This window comes from Colossoma macropomum, unplaced genomic scaffold (assembly GCF_904425465.1).
Source record: "Colossoma macropomum unplaced genomic scaffold, Colossoma_macropomum, whole genome shotgun sequence".
NCBI lineage: Eukaryota > Metazoa > Chordata > Actinopteri > Characiformes > Serrasalmidae > Colossoma > Colossoma macropomum.
Window position 1 is genome coordinate 1 of NW_023495946.1, and position 19,278 is coordinate 19,278.

Genomic DNA, 19,278 nt, shown 5'->3' on the forward strand with positions numbered 1-19,278 from the left:
GGTCAGAGTAACGCTGCTCTCCTCCTCTGTACTTCACCACTCTGTTCTGCTCAGACAGTCTGAGTTGATGATTTACAGTGTTGGGATCCAGAGTCAGTCGACAGAAATCTACAATAATGAAGAAAGAAAAACATTTTAGGTTTTTATTCAAAAACATACATAAATATAAACTGTCTGTAGTGAATAATGACGTTTTCTCTCCTCACACATTTCAGTATTTAACAGTTTAGAGGCGACAAAATCTCCACCATTCATATACAAACATATTCATAGTTAAATCATACAATATTTATACATTTGTGTGTGTGTGTGTATGTGTGTGTATTGTGTGTGTGTATTGTGTGTATGTGGGTGTGACTGAGTGTGTGTATATGTGTGAGTGTGTGTGTGTGTGTGTGTATTGTGTGTGTGTGTCTATCTGTGTGTGTGTGTGAGAGAGTATGTGTGAGTGTGTGTGTGTTAGTGTGTGTGTGTTTGTAGTGTGTGTGTGTGTGTGTGTGTGAGAGAGAGAGTATGTGTGAATGTGTGTGTGTTAGTGTGTGTGTGTTTGTAGTGTGTGTGTGTGTGTGTTTGAGTGTGTGTGTGTGTGAGTGTGTGTGTGCATGTGAATGTATCTGTGTGTGTGAGTGTGTGTCTGTTTGAGTGTGTGTGTGAGTGTGTATGTATTTGTGTGAGTGTGTGTGTGTGCATGTATGTATCTGAGTGTGTGTGTGTGTGTCTGTGTGTATGTGTGTACATAGCTGAGTGAGTGTGTTTGTATGTGTGTCTGAGTGTGTTTCTGTTTGTGTGTGTGTGTGTATGTGTGTGTGTGAGTGTGTGTGTGTGTGTGTGTGTATGAGTGTGTGCGTGTCTGTGTGTGTGTGTGTGTGTGTGTGTGTGTCAGTGTGTGTGTGTGTGTGTCTGAGTGTGTGTCTGTTTGTGTGTGTGTGTGTATGTGTGTGTGTGAGTGTGTGTGTGTGTGTATGAGTGTGTGCGTGTCTGTGTGTGTCAGTGTGTGTTTGTGTGTGTGTGTGTGTGTGTGTGTGTGTGTCAGTGTGTTTGTGTGTGTGTGTGTGTGTGTGTGTATTGTGTTTGTGTGTGTATTGTGTGTGTGTGTGTGTGTGTATTGTGTGTGTGTGAGAGTGTATGTGTGTGTGTGTGTGTGTGTGTGTGTGTGTGTGTGTGTTGTTCGTACACTGTAGAAAATCTTCTCTGGTTTTTGGCTCTGAGGATAAGATGGTCTGAACTGCTGCAGCTGTGGAGACACACAAACACACTGATTGAACTGAATGAATGAAGGAAACTCAAACACTCGCTCAGAAAGACAGAAGCAGCTAAAAGACACACAGCACAGTCTCCATGTTTAAATCAGATCAGTTTGGGTTTCACACGGGATTCAGTTACTCTTTACCTTTTATTGAGTTACTGTGTTACTCTGACTGTCTCTCTCTCACTGTTCAGTTCAGAATGATTTATTAGCATTTATGTTATATTTTACCACCTTAACTGCAAAAAGATAAACATTTAGCCAATAAAATAACAGTAATAATATTCAGAATAAAATTAAGTTGTACAACAACCACAAACCCAACATGTAAGCCTGAACTAAGACCAATTGTATGGACATTCATATACACAATATACACACACAGTGAACTTAAAAATTGTTTTGTTTGTATTATTTTAATGAATAACATTTCTGAGTGAGGAAGTGTTCACTCTAAAGGAGAGAGCAGCCCCCCCCCCCAGTTCAGTGAGGCACTGAATGGGGTGTTCAATAAATGTCGTACTGCTTCACTACAACGACTGAATAAGCTAAGAGAGAGGAGGATGTTGGGAGTTTTGGTAAATAATCTGTACAGAATCAGTATAATTACTGAACTTGCTGATAAAGTGAGTCAACTTTTTGGATTTGTATTTAATTTACTGTTGAAGTAAAGATTTCTGTCCCTCTGTTTCCCAGCAGAAGCTCCTCTTACCATGTGGAGAGACTTTACTGAACTCCTCCTTGCAGAATTCCTCTAGTCTCTCTTTCAGATCAGAGAGAGATTTCCTCACTCCATCAAATGAGAGATGTTGATGGACAGTGATGCTGGGTGTGTCCTCACATCCAGAAGAGACACTCAGAGACTGGAAACTCTGCAGAAGGAAAATACAGAACGTAGAGAGATGTGTTTGTTGCGGCTTTAATGAGCATTTGAAACATCAATTTTAGAGCCTCTCTGAGGAGCAGGTTCCTCTGTAGGTGAGTGATTGTTACCTGGAGGAAGTGGATGTGATCCTCTGTGACTGAAAGCTGCTCCAGCTCAGTGTTTCTCCTCTTTAGATCATCAATCTCCTGCTGCAGGTTCTTCAGGAGTTCTTCAGTTTGTCTCAGCTGGTTCTTCTCCTGAGTTCTGATCAGCTCTGTTACCTCAGAGCGCTTTTTCTCAACGGAGCGGATCAGCTCAGTAAAGATCCTCTCACTGTCCTCCACTGCTGCCTGTGCAGAGCGCTGTTAGGACACAGACACACAAGATGGAGCTCCATTTAAACACCAGCTATCATTCACTCTCTCACTGGGCCTCTAGATGACTGACTGTCCACATTGTGGCTGTGTAGGATCCCAAAGTGTCCAACACTGGACTCCTCACTGTCTGACTCTCAGTGAGCTGTGAAATAGTTGCTCCAGCAGATCTCTGCCCACTACTCACCTTAAGAGTGACCACAGCCTGTTTCAGCTCCTGCAGCTTCTTCTCTTTCTCCTGGAGTCTCTGCTGGAATTTCCTCTGAACCTCCTTCAGCTGATTCTGAGAAGTAATTTATATTAAAAACTAAACATTTGAATATTAATGTTAGCAAAACACCTAACGGGCAGTACTGTTCTACACATTTTTAAGGCTGTATGTACTTTATTAATCAAGACAGTGTTGGCAGGTAAAATGTTCACAGACTGGTCTGACTAGTTATGTGGTCTTATTGGGAAAGAAAGTAACTCATCACTTCCTTATCCACAAAATACAAAATCCATTCTAAATTTATTCCTATACAATTAATAATTTAAGCAACTTATTCCAGTATCAAAACAGAATTAGCATGAACAGATTCTCAAAGATTTCTATTTCTCACCTCTTTCATTTTTCTTTCTGCTGCAGCTTCAACTGTATCATGACCTTTGTGTTCATCCATCATACACAAATAACAGATGCAGCTTTGGTCAGTACGGCAGTAGATCTTGACCACTTCATCATGTTGAGAGCAGATCTTCTCCTGTAGTCGTGTGGAGGCTTTGACCAGCTTGTGTCTGATCAAGGCTGGAATTTCCAGATGAGGTTTAAGATGAGCTTCACAAAGAGACGCTACACACACCAAACAGGACTTGATGGCTTTGCGTTTCCTCCCAGTGCAGAAATCACACTCCACATCTCCAGGTCCAGCGTAACAGTGAGCAGGAGGAGCAGCTTGGAGTTCTGGCTTCTTCACTTTCTCCAACATTTCAGCCATCATGTTGTTTCTGCGTAGAACAGGCCTCGGAGTGAAGGTCTCTCTGCACTGGGGGCAGCTGTAGACCCCGCTCTGATCATCCTTATCCCAGTGTCTGTTAATACACACCATACAGAAACTGTGTCCACAGTGAATAGTCACTGGATCCTTCAGCAGATCCAGACAGACTGGACAGCTGAATTGGCACTGATCTTCTGAAATACTGGCCTCTGCCATTTTCCTGCACTCGCAGACTGAGAGAGAGAGAGAAGAGAGAGAGAGAGAGAGAGAGAGAGAGAGAGCGCAGCACTCTGGGATAAGTTTCGTTTTCTCTGAACTGAGTAGGAGGGGCTTCCTGCTTCTGTGTGTGTTAAAGTGTTGCACAGAGAGGGTGGAGAGAGAGAGAGAGAGAAAAATAAGAGCAGATCGAGATACGAGGACGAGTCAGGAACAGAATTTTGAAAGAATAAATGTGGAGTTGGGCCTCAAAACTAATGGATTACACTGACTCCAGTTTGTAGGAGTAACACAGTCAGAAGCTGTTCACAGTAATGAGCTACAATACGGTGCTCAGACTTAGTGCTGTAACTGAAAACAAAATTCTTAAAAAATGTATCTGAATTTTGAATGTCACTTAAATTGTATTTCTACATTTAAATCTATAGACACATCATAAAGAGAGTATTGATAGCTATAAATATTGTAGTGTGTTTGAGAAAAGCTTTACATGTTAACTCCAGGTTATGTGTTCTGCAGCATTTACTCTGCTAAGGACTCTTACTCTGAAGGGCGGGGCTAGCCTGCTGGCTATGTTTATGTGTTAGAACAGGAAGAAGTGGTCCAGTGAGAGCTGAGCGCTGATAGACGCTGTGTTAAAACAGCATACTGTGTACTGTACACTGCTTACTGCTCCAGTATACACTGTACACTGCAGGCTACTCTTCATCAGTAGTAGACTGTACAGTGTCCAGTGTACGACACGAGCCGTGATCCGTACTACAGGTCAGGAGCGCGACTAGACCGCCAACATCAGGCACTGAGCCGATCAGACCATCTCAAGACCTTCCCATTTCCCTCCAATCACTGCTTAGCAACCGTTACTACCTGCTGTTCAGCACTGTCACGACCCGATTTGGAACACATATGCACAGCGAAGGCATGTCAGCATGCGGTGTCTGAGGCTGTGTCCAAAACTGAAGGCTGCTGTCTCGATGCCCTGTTAGTCAGTGTCAGAAGGCAGCATTGTGATGAACGTACCTGCAACTGAATTGCGTTTGAGATGCGCATCGAAGGCAGCGACACCTCACTGTTAGCTTAGCGTTATGTAGTTTTCCAGTTATTTAAGAAGGCTAGGATACATCTATGCTACCTTCAAAAAAGGGACCAAACTGAGGAAACTCGGGCAGCGTTTTACATAAACATTCAATTCAGACGTGACAGGCTGCCTTACTGCCTCAGAATACTGTATGAGTAGTGAGGCAGAGTGAACGAGGGCTTGTTAAACTGGTATTAAAGTGGTGGTAGGTGTACGGTTTGTGGCCCTGTAGCTCAACTCCGTACTGAATTGTTTTGACACAGGCTTTGGAGCTTTGGTATCAGTATTTCTCAGCAGTATTATTGAGTTTGTCTCCTAGCATCTCCAAGACTTTATCTGCTGGATTTTCTTTCCTTTTCAATATGGATAATCCTGAGATAAGCCTGTCTGCTTGTGGTCAGACTCCTGCCCAGTATTTTACTGGATTTTTTTCATAACAGTCTCAGCAAATATTCTGTCTGTTTCTTGTTCTCCTCTGTTACAGGCAGAACTATGTTGGCTTCTGTGATCATAGACACGAGAAAATAAACTTAAAACAATACAAATGATTGATGTGGTTACATATTGCTATTACTGACAGTATGTTTTTACTTGGATTAATTTAATGTGACCAAAACTATCAGAGTGACTGATGTTTTAGTAGCAGCCATCAGAGGGCGCCAGCTCTGCCTTATTGCTCTGAAAGAGATCTTGTAGTCCAGTTTCTGCCACTTTGGCCCACAAATATAAAATAACACATGTAGTAAGTTTCCTTATTGTTTTGTCCTTTTTTACTTTCTCTGTAAGACCATCTTGCTTTGAGAAATGAATAATAATTCACTCTTTCCACCAAACTCTTGTGAAATTGGACAGTTTTTAGATTTACATAAATACTACAGTATATTGTGAAGTTTTTCAAACGTATTCCAAGCATAGTTACAGTTGCTAGGCTATGAAGGACCAACAGGGTGAACTAATTTGCTACAGCGCCACCCTGAGGCAGACCAGGGCTGCATAGTTAAGGATATTAAAGACAGAAGCTCGCCGATTGTGAAGTAGGATGAATAATGACCTTTCCCTGAATTTTTATTTGAACGCCTATTTTTCCCCAATGAACAGCATAACTTCATAACAATTAGATTTTCAGGGACCTGCCAGAATGTTGATTTTGAGACATTTAGGGGGTCCAAGAGATTAATTAGGGGGTCCTCCCCTGTATTTCACACCTTTGGTTACAGAAAATATCAATGTTGGGTAAGAATGAGATGACCTGGTCAGTGAAGTAGGGAAATGCACAGATTAGTAACAAAGCTAGTTAAAGGCAGGTAAGTCATTTGTTTAGTGCAGCAGATAAACTCCAGCGCTCTCCTTTACAGAGACCACCGTCCATCTGAACTCATTCATCTCATCGTCTCTCTGCTGGACGCACATTCTCTATCTGAGTCAATTTGCTTCTGTGGATAAAACATCACAAAGCTCATTTTACATTTAAGATTTATTCAACAAGAGCTTAAAATGCAAAGTACAGCTTTATTCCAGAAATGATATTAATTTCTCAGAAGTCAGACAAATGCAAAAAAAGGTGTTTTTAAATATTGCGAGTGGTAAATAACATAATTCCTTACACCACTTTTCTTGAATCAAATTCAAATTTATCCTCAACCAAAGCAATTAAAAAGTGCAGTCTGGTAAATAGTCAGAGCATTAGTACATATGTTATCATGTGTTATCATCAATCTCTGTATAACTATAGAATTTTGTAAAAGTGTTTATCAGAAAGTGTAGAACTATATATTTACAGTCTTGGCAGATGTTTACCACAATTTATAAATAAAATAAAATAGGATTTAATTGCAGACTGATGGTGAATAAAAAGGTGTTTGTAGAAGAGAAAATTATGGTGATGTATTTCTCAATGATACAAAAAGAACCCCCCCCCCACACTGTATGATGCATGATTTGAAAAACCCACCATTTTACTGAACAGTTCAAGAATGTTGAAAACTATAAGGTCTCTGAAACATGTGTTGATGTAATTATATATTGGGGTTAATTTAGATAAATATTTTTAAATATTGAGATGAATGCAAGGCTGAGGACTGACAGCTGAGGGGTAAAATGAAGGGTATTATAAACTAAATGTGTGATTTAAAGTTTTCTACATATCTCATTGTAATCAGTAACAATAACTTACATCTTTTTAGTGATTTTACAACTGTCAAAGAAAATACTACCAAATGAAGTATTTAGTTTTAGAACATAAAACTAGAAAGGGAAAGTTTGTGAACGAACTTTAAGCTAATTACGTTAAAACGTTAAAATGAAGGAAGACTGTTGATGGTTGCTAAAGTGTTACTTAGATGTTGCTAGGCAGTTGCCACGGTGTCCAAGGTTCAATGGATTTCGTTGCTACCTTAAATGCACAGTTCCACCTTAAAATCAGTGCCACCTTAAATTCACTGATACCTTAAATTCAATGCCACTTTAAATTCAGTATTCCTTACATGCAATTCCCACTTAAATATAGTGCCACCTTAAATGCTGTGCCACCTTAAATTGAGTGCTATCTTAAGTGTAGTTTCACCTTAAATTTACTGCCACCTTAATTGCAGTGCTACCTTAAATGTAATTCCATATCAAATTCAGTGCCACCTTAAATGCAGTACCATCGTAAATTGAGTGCTATCTTCAGTGCAGTTCCATCTTAAATTTACTGCCACCTTAATTTCATTGCTACCTTAAATGCAATTCCACCTTGAATTCAGTGCCACCTTAAATTCAGTGATACCTTATATGCGGTGCAACCTTAAATTCAGTGCTACCTTAAATTCAGTGCCACCTTAAATTTGGTATTACCTTAAATGCAATTCCAGCATAAATTCAGTGTCACCTTAAATGCTGTGCCACCTTAAATTGAGTGCTATCTTAAGTGCAGTTTCACCTTAAATTTACTGCCACCTTAATTTCAGTGCCACCTTAAATTCAGTGCCACCTTAAATTCAGTAATACCTTAAATGCAATTCCAGCTGTTATTGCTGTGCATTATGCTGTGAGTTTGTATGTACTGTGTATGAGTGTCAAACATTCTGCCATTCATTTCCTATGGGAAAAAAATCATCTTTGAACAATCATTTTACGAAAACCGTACGTCTGATTACTCAGAAAAGCACAAGCATGGGTATGGGACCTACGATTCTGTAAAGTTTCATGGTTCTGGCTCGAAAACGGTGGGACAGGAAACATTTTGTTTTTTGAGCACAGAATAGTAAGAATACGATGATTAAGTAGAACAGCAAGTTGGCTTTTTCAAGCTAACTTGATAATTTTCTCTCTTTTTCTGTACTTCATTACTGAGTCACACAGTTTAAGTGATGAACCCGGCCCAACCTCAAACCCAGCGTAGAGAGGCTGAGTAAATGTGGTGTGGACTGTGTGTAGGAGGGTCATTGTGTCAGAGACGCTGTAGAAAGACAGAGTTCCTGCACTGTGATCTACATACACTCCTATTCTGGAGGATGATGGACCTGAGAGCACAGTCGGAATGTTGTTGTGCCAGAAAGTGAGAGTCTTAGAACACCTCAGCCTCCAGGACTGATTGTTGCGTCCAAACCTGCTCTCATCACCTTCTCCTTTCCTGCTGATCCCTTTATATGACACTGATATGTCCACCCAACCGAATGCATACATCCATCCCCCACGGCTCCACTCGACCTCCCAGTAACAGCGTCCGTTCACACTTTCCTTACACAACACCTGCTTCCAGTCGTCAAATCTCTCTGGATGATCAGAGTAACGCTGCTTTCCTCCTCTGCTCCTTACAGCTCTGTTCTTCTGAAACAGTCTGAGTTTATGATGTACAGTGTTGGGATCCAGAGTCAGTCGATAGAAATCTAAAACAAGAAAGGAACTTGGGTGTTTTAATTTAGTGAATGTAGTGATTTTAAGAAAAATATGGTAGTCAAAGTTTAATCACACACTTTTTCTACGTTCAGTATTTTAGAGGCCGTCTGATGTTTGTCAGCAAAATAAAAACACATTCAGAGTTAAATTTGGCAAGGTGTGTGCATGTATGTGTTTGTATGCTTGTGTTTGTGTATATTTGTGTATGTGTTTGTGTGTGTGTATTTGGGTATTTGTGTATTTGCCCGTGTGTATTCATGTACTTGCATGTGTATATTTGTGTGTGTATTTGCATGTGTGTATTTGTGTCTTTGCACATTTGTGTGTGTATTTGTGTATTTTTGTATGTGTATGTTTGTGTGTGTGTGTATTTGAGGACTGTCTTGAGCAAGGAAAGCAGCGTTCATCAAGAAAAATATCTAGAAACTAGCTGACATCTATCCAATTCCTCCTGCTTTGCTAACTGCCCAAGAATTTGCAAAGACTGATAATGAATCTTGGATGCAGAGACTGGAACTTGTATTTTAGTAAGTGTGTTGTATCCGTAGCTATTGGGGTTTGTAAAAAGCGATAATACTGCAATGTGATGCACACAATCCTGCTGCTTTTTTTTTCAGCTAGATGATCCCTCCCTTTTCTCTCTTTTTGATATTGCTGTTTTTCCAAGAGTGTTATGGTGTTGTACATACACTGTAGAAAATGTTCTCTGTTTTTTGGCTCTGATGGTAAAATCTTCTGAACTGCTGTAGCTGTGGAGACACACAAACAATGGTTTAACAGAATGAATGAAGGAAACTCAAACACTCGCTCAGAAAGACAGAAGCAGCTAAAAGACACACAGCACAGTCACAGCGTTTAATGAAGAAATTATTCTCTGCATTTTGTCAAATATCTTTCTATGTTAATCTGAATGTCTCTTTCTCTCCCTCGATGGTCAGCTTAGTTTACTGGCATGTAAAAAATAGAAAACATATTGGCAATGCAATAGTAATCATTTTATTATGGAGCCTATCCCAGCACTCACTGGACGAAATGCAGTAAAGATCTTGGACAGGCCACCAGTCCATCACAGGGCAGACACACAGACATATTCATTCACACCTAGGGACAGTTTAGCATCTCCAATTGGCCTGAGTGCATATCTTTGGACTGTGACGTGGGGAGAACGTGCAAACTCCACACAGAATGGATTCTGGCTGCCCAGGTGGGGAAGTGAACCCAAGCCCTTCCTGCTGTGAGGCAACAGCACTGCCCACTGCACCACCAGGCCACCCTTCCTCATTTGCCTTCAGAATAACAACCCTTTGGAAACAACAGCAATATACGAATGAGCATTGTCCTGTTGGAATAGTGCACCAGACTGTGCATTCAGAAAAAGTTGGGCCACTGGTTGGAGGACCTGATTAACGTAATATTGGGCTATCACAGTGGCTGTAGTGAAGACCAAAGGTGATCTAGCATCATTCAAATTTCAGCCCACACCAAGACACCATGCCTACTGGATGTGTGATGCTTGACAACAAATCGTTCATCTTGGCGCTGACCATGGTGCCTCCACACACGGATTTGTTGCTCTTCTTCACCAAGACAAAAGTGGAACTCATCACTGAAGATGACCCGCTGCCATTTTGAGTCACTCCATGGGCATCACTGCTCGCTGAATGTCACCAACAGTGTGCTATGGTAATATCTGCACAACCAATATGGCGCACAATACATCGATAAGACTCCCAGAGCCCTATGATGCGACCCATCTCGAACTCTTCCAACTGATCGAATTGCTTTAGAACTTTTCTCTGAGGCATACTTTGCTTCCAAAGAATGCTACAAACACAACAGCACAAGTCAGAATGGAAAGCCTGCACAATGGCATGACCTTATACAGTCAGCCAGGCACAGCAATAAGGCCCGCCTTGCTTATGTCACATGTGTGGCCGAGCGTGAAACTTGAATCATTCGCATCTCACAATGTCAAACCTACCCACCAAGTTTCATTCCTGTCAGCTGATTCCTTCTGGGTGCAACTTTTTTTTTTTACAATAAGTGTGAATTTAAACCACCCGAGTGCAAACACAGACATCCATGAAACACACATACACACAAACAAAAGCGAATGAAAATTGCAACAAGGTAATTACACCTTTTAATGAATGGAACCATGATGCTATAAATTTAGTTTACTGGGGTTCCACAGAGAATGCTTTAACGAACACCTTTTGAGGTCAGGGCAGCATAATATACCACTCTCTATTAAACTCACCACACGTACAACCCTTTACAACAGCACCAGCAGCATTTATTGTACTATTTACAAGTGCATTTCCTCCCCACAAACACCCAAAAAAGTCAGTGCAAAGTTGACGATTATTATACACAAAACACGGTTTGCACGTTGGCAATTACAGTCAATATTGGGATTCAGCGATCCCGTTTTCCAACATACAGTTCCATGAGTGTGAAGTAAAAAGGGAGAGAGAGTATGGCGAGTACTGAACACGCTGGGACTTGGCTGTCTTAAGTTCAAAACCAATTTGCTCACCACCTTGTTGGCTTCAATAGCGGTGCAAGTCCATGGTTAACTCCATAGTCCAACTCCATTTAGTGTCTGTTTGATAAAAAAGCCTTAAACTGCCTCAAACTGCAAAAGTCGTGTGCACGATTGCAAACAGTGAACAAAAACGGAGAAAAATAGCTTTAATGGAGAAGTTGCCAATGCTTATTCACCATGCCGGTCCTCTCTCTCCCTGCCATGTTCTCCATTCCTTGTTTTGTTTTTGCCTCCATCCTCTGATTGGCCGATTGTCCCATGACATAGTGAACGTAAAAGGGTACTTAAAGTTCATAGAATAAAGTGCCGAATTACCCTCTTTTTTTTACAAGTAATTAATTATTAACACTCTATCTATATAAACAAAGAAATCAGCATTCAGTGTGCACTTGTCACAGACCACCCCCCCCAGTCAGCAGCACAGAAGGAGCATAATATGGCTCGAGATCTACAACATTAACATTGTCAATTTTCAGTTTTTCTGTACCCCATCTCACTCTGTAATTGTTGGGACTCAAGTGTTTCTCAACCCTAGCGGGACCTTTCCATCTAGGTGTAAGTTTGGCTGTGAATTTAGCTGAGGCATCGGAGAGTGGATGTGTCCGAATCCAAACCAGATCCCCAACCGCAAACTGTACACATTTACAATGGACATTATAATATCTAGCTTGTTTCGACATGGCCACACCCACGTGTCTTTCAACTTCCCTCAGCAGAGCCATGTGATTTTGTGAAGTGTTGTATGCAGCCGTGTGTGGTGTGGGTGCATGATGAATGAAGCATTCAAGTGGGCCCTTAATAGAGCGCCCCAAAGCTAACACGGCAGGCGAGACCCCAGTGGATTTGTGAACAGCTGAATTGATGGCCAGGTGAAATTCAGGTAAGCAGTGGTCCCAGTCTTGGTGGTGCTTACCCACAAAGGAAGCAATCATGGCCTTCAAGGTACGGTTCACTCTCTCTGTGAGATTGGTCAGGGGATGGTAAGCCGTTGTTAACTTCCGAGACACTCCCCAGGTCTCACATAACTTGGCCATCACGTCACTTGTCCACTGTGGCCCATGATCTAATACAATGTCAGCAGGCACCCCCCAGCGTGTAAAGATGTCTTTTCTGACTATTTGGCAAACCCATGGAGCCTTGGCATCTGTTAAAGGGAACAATTCCACACATTTCAAATATAATAATCCAATACAACCATCAGCATAGTGTTCCTGGAGTGAGTCATAAGTAAGGGACCCCTAAAATCCACTCTGATCATTTCTCCTGGCTGCTGGACCTCAGTTTGCTGTAGCAATCTGGCTGGTTTAGTATTCGGGCTCTTGTACTGTTGGCAGGTCACACACTCCTTTACATACTTCCAGACATCTCTTCTTATAGTAGGCCATCAAGCCACCTCCAGTATCTTCCTGAGGTTTTTCATTCGGTCAAGGTGACCCCCCAAAAGGGCTACTATGGAAGTACTGTAAGAACTACCCAGTCATTTTCTCAGGGACCACTAACTGGTAATTGAAGTAACCAAATCTGGAAGGCACACCACTGTATAAGACCCCTTGCTGTTCTTCATAGTGCACTCGTCCCATCTTGGTATTCTGGCACGACTCTTTTACTTGCTGACAGATTTGGCTGCTTTTCTGAGCAGCTTCAATATCTTGCAGAGAGATTGGTAAATTGCACCAGTAGGTTTTTGCCACTGCTACGCAGATGTTTCCTTCTAGAGTAGATGGAGCTCTTGATAGTGTGCCTGGGACAATGTTGCAACAATTTTTCCTGTAATACACTCTGAAGTCAAATGCTTGGAGACTCATCGAGTCCACCGAGTCAGTCTGGACACAGACTTGGGGGAGTTGAATGCCCACATAAGGCCGCTATGATCTATAAAGATGTCGAACACAGAGCCCTCCAGGTAATGCCACCACTTTTCTACTGCCCACACTATGGCCAAGCATTCTTTCTCAGTGGTGGAGTATCTCGGCTCCGCTCCTCGCAGTGCCTGGGAAGCGTATGCGATGATCTTCTTCTTATCCTCAATTTGCTGGGTAAGGACAGCACCTAATCCAACATCACTAGCATCAGTTTGGACTTGGAAAGTGACCTTGTACCTTGGTCGAGCCAACACTGGAGCAGATTGAAGGGCCTTTGTCATTTCCCTGAAGGCATTATGGCAGTCTGCAGACCATTACCCACACACGCCTTTCTTTTTTAGATGGTTCAATAAAGCGGTCATGTCAGCCAGGTTGGGGATAAACTCATGATACCAATCTACCAAAAGAATCTCTGAAGGCTCTTGAGATCAGTTGGAGTTGGGTACTTGCAAATGGCTGCCACCTTATCAGGGTCTACTTCCAACCCCTTGACTTGACACTACATGTCCCAGGAAGGTGATTTGCATCTGGAAAATGTGACATTTTTTATGTTGAGAGTTAGTTGGGCCGAATGTAATTTGCAAAAGACCACATCCTAGTGTGGGAGATGCTGATCCAGTGTCTGTGAGAAAACAGTAATGTCAATGATGTAAACAAAGCTTATTTTCCACCTTAGCTCCCCCAACACCTGTACCATTAACCGCTAGAATGTGGCACCAGGGTTCTTGAGGCCAAAAGGCATAACTTTAAAATGGTATAACCCTCGCGGGGTGATCACAGCCGTCTTTAACTTGCTCTCTTCATCCATAGCCACCTGCCAGTAGCCACTCTGCAAATCAAGTGTGATAACGTAGGAAGCACACTGCATTGACTCCAGGATCTCATGCACCAGGGGCATAAGGTAGACGTCATGAAATGTCTTGGAATTTAGACCACGATAGTCTACACAAAAACGGAATGAACCATCTGGCTTTGGAACTAAAACCACAGGAGCAGCCCAGGAGGAGGAAGAGGGTTTGATTATGTCATCTTTTAACATCTTTTGAATGTGTTCTTTGATGATGTCCTGTTTTTGGATGGACGTTTGGTAGGCTCTTCTCCTCACAGGAACTTCATCTGTGGTGATAATATGGTGTTTTACCACTTTGGTGTATCCCAACCTCCCAGTGCAGACTGTCGACCACTTCTGCAGCAATGGTCGCACCAGCTCAGGTTGAGAGTTGATAATTTTGTATTGATTGTATTTGCCCAGGTGTGGCTGGTGGGACATTTTGCTGTTGATTAGAAAGTCTAGGCCAAGCTAGAGCAGCATGTACAGACTGTCATCTTTCAGGAGCTAAAAACCAGGATATATACATCAAGTATGTATGACACATCATGGAGCTTGACAACTAGAGGAAATTTGCCCACTGTGTACATTTGTGTGTATGTGTATTTGTATATTTGTGTGTGTGTGTGTGTGTGTGTGTTGTACATACACTGTAGAAAATCTTCTCTGGTTTTTGGCTCTGAGGATAAAATCTTCTGAACTGCTGCAGCTGTGGAGACACACAAACACACTGATTTAACAGAATGAATGAAGGAAATTAAACACTCGCTCAGAAAGACAGAAGTAGCTAAAAGACACACAGCACAGTCACAGCATTTAATGAAGAATTTATTCTCTGCATTTTGTCAAATATCTTTCTATGTTAATCTGAATGTCTCTTTCTCTCCCTCGATGGTCAGCTTAGTTTACTGGCATGGAAAAAATAGAAAACATATTGGCAATGCAATAGTAATAATTTTATTATGGAGCCTATTCCAGCACTTCCACATCTTGGACAGGCCACCAGTCCATCACAGGGCAGACACACAGACATATTCATTCCGGAGAAAGATAACAGTTACCAAAAACAATGAATGATTAAAAATTTAGGCTGATATGGGCAAAATTCATTGAGCTACACATACAAAAGTAGTGTCTCTTAGTACAGCGTCGGGCCGCCATGTTTGCTAATGCTACATGCCAGACGTCTCGGCATGGAGTTGTAGAGGTTCCTAATGGTGTCCTGCGATAATCCATCCCATGCATCTTAAATATTCCCACGCAGTTCCATTTTGCAGTAGGGGAGAAGTGTTGATAGTGTGTCCAACAGCATCCCACACATTTTCAATTGGGGATAGGTCTGGCGATGTGGCTGGCCATGGCATAGTATCTGTGTCTTCAAGGCAAGCTCTTGAGATGGCAGCAGTATACAAACGAGCATTCTCCTGTTGGAATAGTGCACCAGACTGTGCGTTCAGAAAAAGTTGGGTCACTGGTTAGAGGACCTCATTAACATAAAGTGCCTGTAATGAAGACCAAAGGTGATCAGCATCATACAAAATTGCACCCCACACCACAACACCAGGCCTTCTGGACATGTGATGCTTGACAACTAACTGTTCACCTTGGCACTGACCATGGTGTCTCCACACATGGGTCATCTCCACCAAGCGAGACTCATCACTGAAGATGACCCGCTGCCATTCTGAGTCACTCCGTGACAGTCTGGCACGACACCATTGGAGTCTTTGGTGACGTTGACATGGTGTTGAGGGCAGTTGTCATAATGGTCTGCATCCATGTAGTCCTGTGTTGTGCAGCCATCTGCCAATAGTGCTGACACTAACAGGATGACTCATGGAGGGCATCACTGCTCGCTGAATGTCCGCAATCGTGACTGTTGGCTGTTGTCACATCTCGGACAATCCATCGGTTCTCCCTCTCCGTGGTTCATGTAGGTCTCCCAGATACTTCATGACGCTGGTGCGTGCCATGCACTGCCACCAACAACATGCTATGGTAATATCGGCACGAACAATATGGCGCGCAATATGTGAATAAGACTATCCCGCTTCCCAGAGCCCTATGATGTGACCCCTCTTTGAATTCTTCCAACTGCTCGAATTGCTTTTGAACTCTTCTTCGAGGCATACTTTGCTTCCAAAGGATGCTACCAACACAACAGCACAAGTCAGAATGGAAAGCCTGCACAATGGCATGACCTCATATAGTCAGTCAGGTACGGCGATAAGTGCCATCCTTGCTTATGCCACATGTGCAGCCGAGCATGAAACTTCACAATGTCAAACCTACCCACCAAGGTTCATTCCTGTCGGTTAATGCCTTCTGGGTGCAAATTTTTTACGATTTTTTTTTTAAGATATTTTCTAGTTTGTATTTAGGGGGAAGCAGAAGCTCCTCTTACCATGTGGAGAGATTTTACTGAACTCCTCCTTGCAGAATTCCTCTAGTCTCTCTTTCAGATCAGAGAGAGATTTCCTCACTCCATCAAATGAGAGATGTTGATGGACAGTGATGCTGGGTGTGTCCTCACATCCAGAAGAGACACTCAGAGACTGGAAACTCTGCAGAAGGAAAATACAGAACGTAGAGAGATGTGTTTGTTGCGGCTTTAATGAGCATTTGAAACATCAATTTTAGAGCCTCTCTGAGGAGCAGGTTCCTCTGTAGGTGAGTGATTGTTACCTGGAGGAAGTGGATGTGATCCTCTGTGACTGAAAGCTGCTCCAGCTCAGTGTTTCTCCTCTTTAGATCATCAATCTCCTGCTGCAGGTTCTTCAGGAGTTCTTCAGTTTGTCTCAGCTGGTTCTTCTCCTGAGTTCTGATCAGCTCTGTTACCTCAGAGCGCTTTTTCTCAACGGAGCGGATCAGCTCAGTAAAGATCCTCTCACTGTCCTCCACTGCTGCCTTTGCAGAGCGCTGTTAGGACACAGACACACAAGATGGAGCTCCATTTAAACACCAGCTATCATTCACTCTCTCACTGGGCCTCTAGATGACTGACTGTCCACATTGTGGCTGTGTAGGATCCCAAAGTGTCCAACACTGGACTCCTCACTGTCTGACTCTCAGTGAGCTGTGAAATAGTTGCTCCAGCAGATCTCTGCCCACTACTCACCTTAAGAGTGACCACAGCCTGTTTCAGCTCCTGCAGCTTCTTCTCTTTCTCCTGGAGTCTCTGCTGGAATTTCCTCTGAACCTCCTTCAGCTGATTCTGAGAAGTAATTTATATTAAAAACTAAACATTTGAATATTAATGTTAGCAAAACACCTAACGGGCAGTACTGTTCTACACATTTTTAAGGCTGTATGTACTTTATTAATCAAGACAGTGTTGGCAGGTAAAATGTTCACAGACTGGTCTGACTAGTTATGTGGTCTTATTGGGAAAGAAAGTAACTCATCACTTCCTTATCCACAAAATACAAAATCCATTCTAAATTTATTCCTATACAATTAATAATTTAAGCAACTTATTCCAGTATCAAAACAGAATTAGCATGAACAGATTCTCAAAGATTTCTATTTCTCACCTCTTTCATTTTTCTTTCTGCTGCAGCTTCAACTGTATCATGACCTTTGTGTTCATCCATCATACACAAATAACAGATGCAGCTTTGGTCAGTACGGCAGTAGATCTTGACCACTTCATCATGTTGAGAGCAGATCTTCTCCTGTAGTCGTGTGGAGGCTTTGACCAGCTTGTGTCTGATCAAGGCTGGAATTTCCAGATGAGGTTTAAGATGAGCTTCACAAAGAGACGCTACACACACCAAACAGGACTTGATGGCTTTGCGTTTCCTCCCAGTGCAGAAATCACACTCCACATCTCCAGGTCCAGCGTAACAGTGAGCAGGAGGAGCAGCTTGGAGTTCTGGCTTCTTTACTTTCTCCAACATTTCAGCCATCATGTTGTTTCTGCGTAGAACAGGCCTCGGAGTGAAGGTCTCTCTGCACTGGGGGCAGCTGTAGACCCCGCTCTGATCATCCTTATCCCAGTGTCTGTTAATACACACCATACAGAAACTGTGTCCACAGTGAATAGTCACTGGATCCTTCAGCAGATCCAGACAGACTGGACAGCTGAATTGGCACTGATCTTCTGAAATACTGGCCTCTGCCATTTTCCTGCACTCGCAGACTGAGAGAGAGACAGTCTGAGATCTGAGATTAGTTTCACTGCATCTGAACTGAGTAGGAGTGGCTTTCTGCTTCTTTGTTAAAGATGCTCATAGATACAATGGAAAGAAAGAGAGAAATGAGGAAAGAGAGGAGAGACAAGAAGGAGCATAGAAAAGAGGTGGAATATAAGAAATAATAAAGTTGTGGAGTCGTTTAAAGTGTAGAAGAGATGCAGTATCAATGCGGATCCAGCTTCTCTACAGAAGCTGTTCTCATTAGGCTCAGTAACAGGGGTGCCATTTTTTTAGAGTGAGATTTCAGTGGGCCAGGTTGTTCTGGTGGGGGTGGACGTAGAGGCTGGTTATTCACAGCAACTGAAATTCCATCTCAAATATTCCTAAAAAAAAGTCTTTGCCATGCTTTAATATTTGTTTTCACATCAACACTACATACATCAATTTCAGCAATAATGTTAATTAAATACAATTAATACAAAAACTACTTGATGTTTAACTCACCCATAACATATTCTGTCACATTAAGTAAAATGATAGTGTGACAACATTTAAGCCTTCAGAGGAGCAAAAACTGAGAGTCCTGTTCTCATTCAGCACTAATAATTTGTTGTTAGCTCTCCAATAAACTGGTCAGACAGTTCATGAGGGAAGAATACAGTCCAATTAATTAACAGTACCCAGCGGTGGAGCCAGTGGCAGCTGTAAGATTGGGCCTAGTGGACCCACCAGTGATGCTCGACTGCTCAAATTTATTTTTAGTATTAAAGTTTTATGAATAAATAAACCAAACACACCAAAATGAGAACATCTGAAATTCCATTTTAACACTGACCAATAAAAATCTCAGTTAAACAAATAACTATAACTGTGAGGGGTTTGCTGAGCTTTACTGTCTCCTGAGCCACCAACTCAATCTTAGAGACCCAGCTACAGCCTTCAGAGCTGAATCTCAGAGCTTTTCATCACTCTGATAAGAGACATATGAGGTTAAGGAGTCCTGAATTATCAGTTATACTTTCAGCATTTCAGAGATGAATGTGAGGACAACTGTTATGTGGATCTAAGGATTGGGAGTGAATGATCACAGCCAGTTCCTGTTTCTTCAGTTATACCAAAAACATGACTGCAAAATGCTATTTGAATTTCCAAAATGCGCCCACAAGAGCTTCCTCAGTGAATGGGGCTAAATGGAGCTATAAATGGTTAAACTGAAAAATGACGTTTCTATACATTTCTGCGTGTTTCCATTAAAAAGTCAAATCTTT

The 19,278-nt window shown here is 42.1% G+C and overlaps 2 protein-coding genes across 2 annotated transcripts; both read right to left on the reverse strand.

Moving 5' to 3' along the window:
* Window positions 1-4: 4 nt before the first annotated feature.
* On the reverse strand, window positions 5-3,716 carry LOC118803711 (E3 ubiquitin-protein ligase TRIM47-like; the record flags this gene model as incomplete). Its single annotated transcript, XM_036564194.1, has 6 exons — window positions 3,088-3,716; window positions 2,673-2,768; window positions 2,240-2,473; window positions 1,959-2,118; window positions 1,175-1,234; window positions 5-108 (listed from the first exon to the last, which is right to left on the reverse strand). Coding segments are annotated over exons 1-6 (1,245 nt in total), but the record flags the coding sequence as incomplete, so codon positions are not given.
* Window positions 3,717-6,972: 3,256 nt separating this feature from the next.
* On the reverse strand, window positions 6,973-18,089 carry LOC118803691 (tripartite motif-containing protein 16-like). The gene is made up of 7 exons (XM_036564160.1): window positions 17,408-18,089; window positions 16,993-17,088; window positions 16,560-16,793; window positions 16,279-16,438; window positions 14,524-14,583; window positions 9,325-9,384; window positions 6,973-8,625 (listed from the first exon to the last, which is right to left on the reverse strand). Exons 1-7 carry the CDS (start codon window positions 17,996-17,998, stop codon window positions 8,042-8,044), a joined length of 1,785 nt encoding a protein of 594 aa, XP_036420053.1. The 5' UTR covers window positions 17,999-18,089; the 3' UTR covers window positions 6,973-8,041.
* Window positions 18,090-19,278: the final 1,189 nt, after the last annotated feature.

What these genes read in the sequence shown, in the direction of transcription:
- LOC118803691 (XM_036564160.1), bottom strand. Translation starts at nt 17,998, where the DNA reads ATGGCAGAGGCCAGTATTTCAGAAGATCAGTGCCAATTCAGCTGTCCA. An exon ending in AGGCTGTGGTCACTCTTAAG is followed by an intron (nt 16,794 to 16,992) that starts GTGAGTAGTGGG and finishes GTGTCCTAACAG; the next exon opens with CGCTCTGCAAAGGCAGCAGT. An exon ending in CAGAGAAGATTTTCTACAGT is followed by an intron (nt 9,385 to 14,523) that starts GTATGTACAACA and finishes GTGTCTCCACAG; the next exon opens with CTACAGCAGTTCAGAAGATT.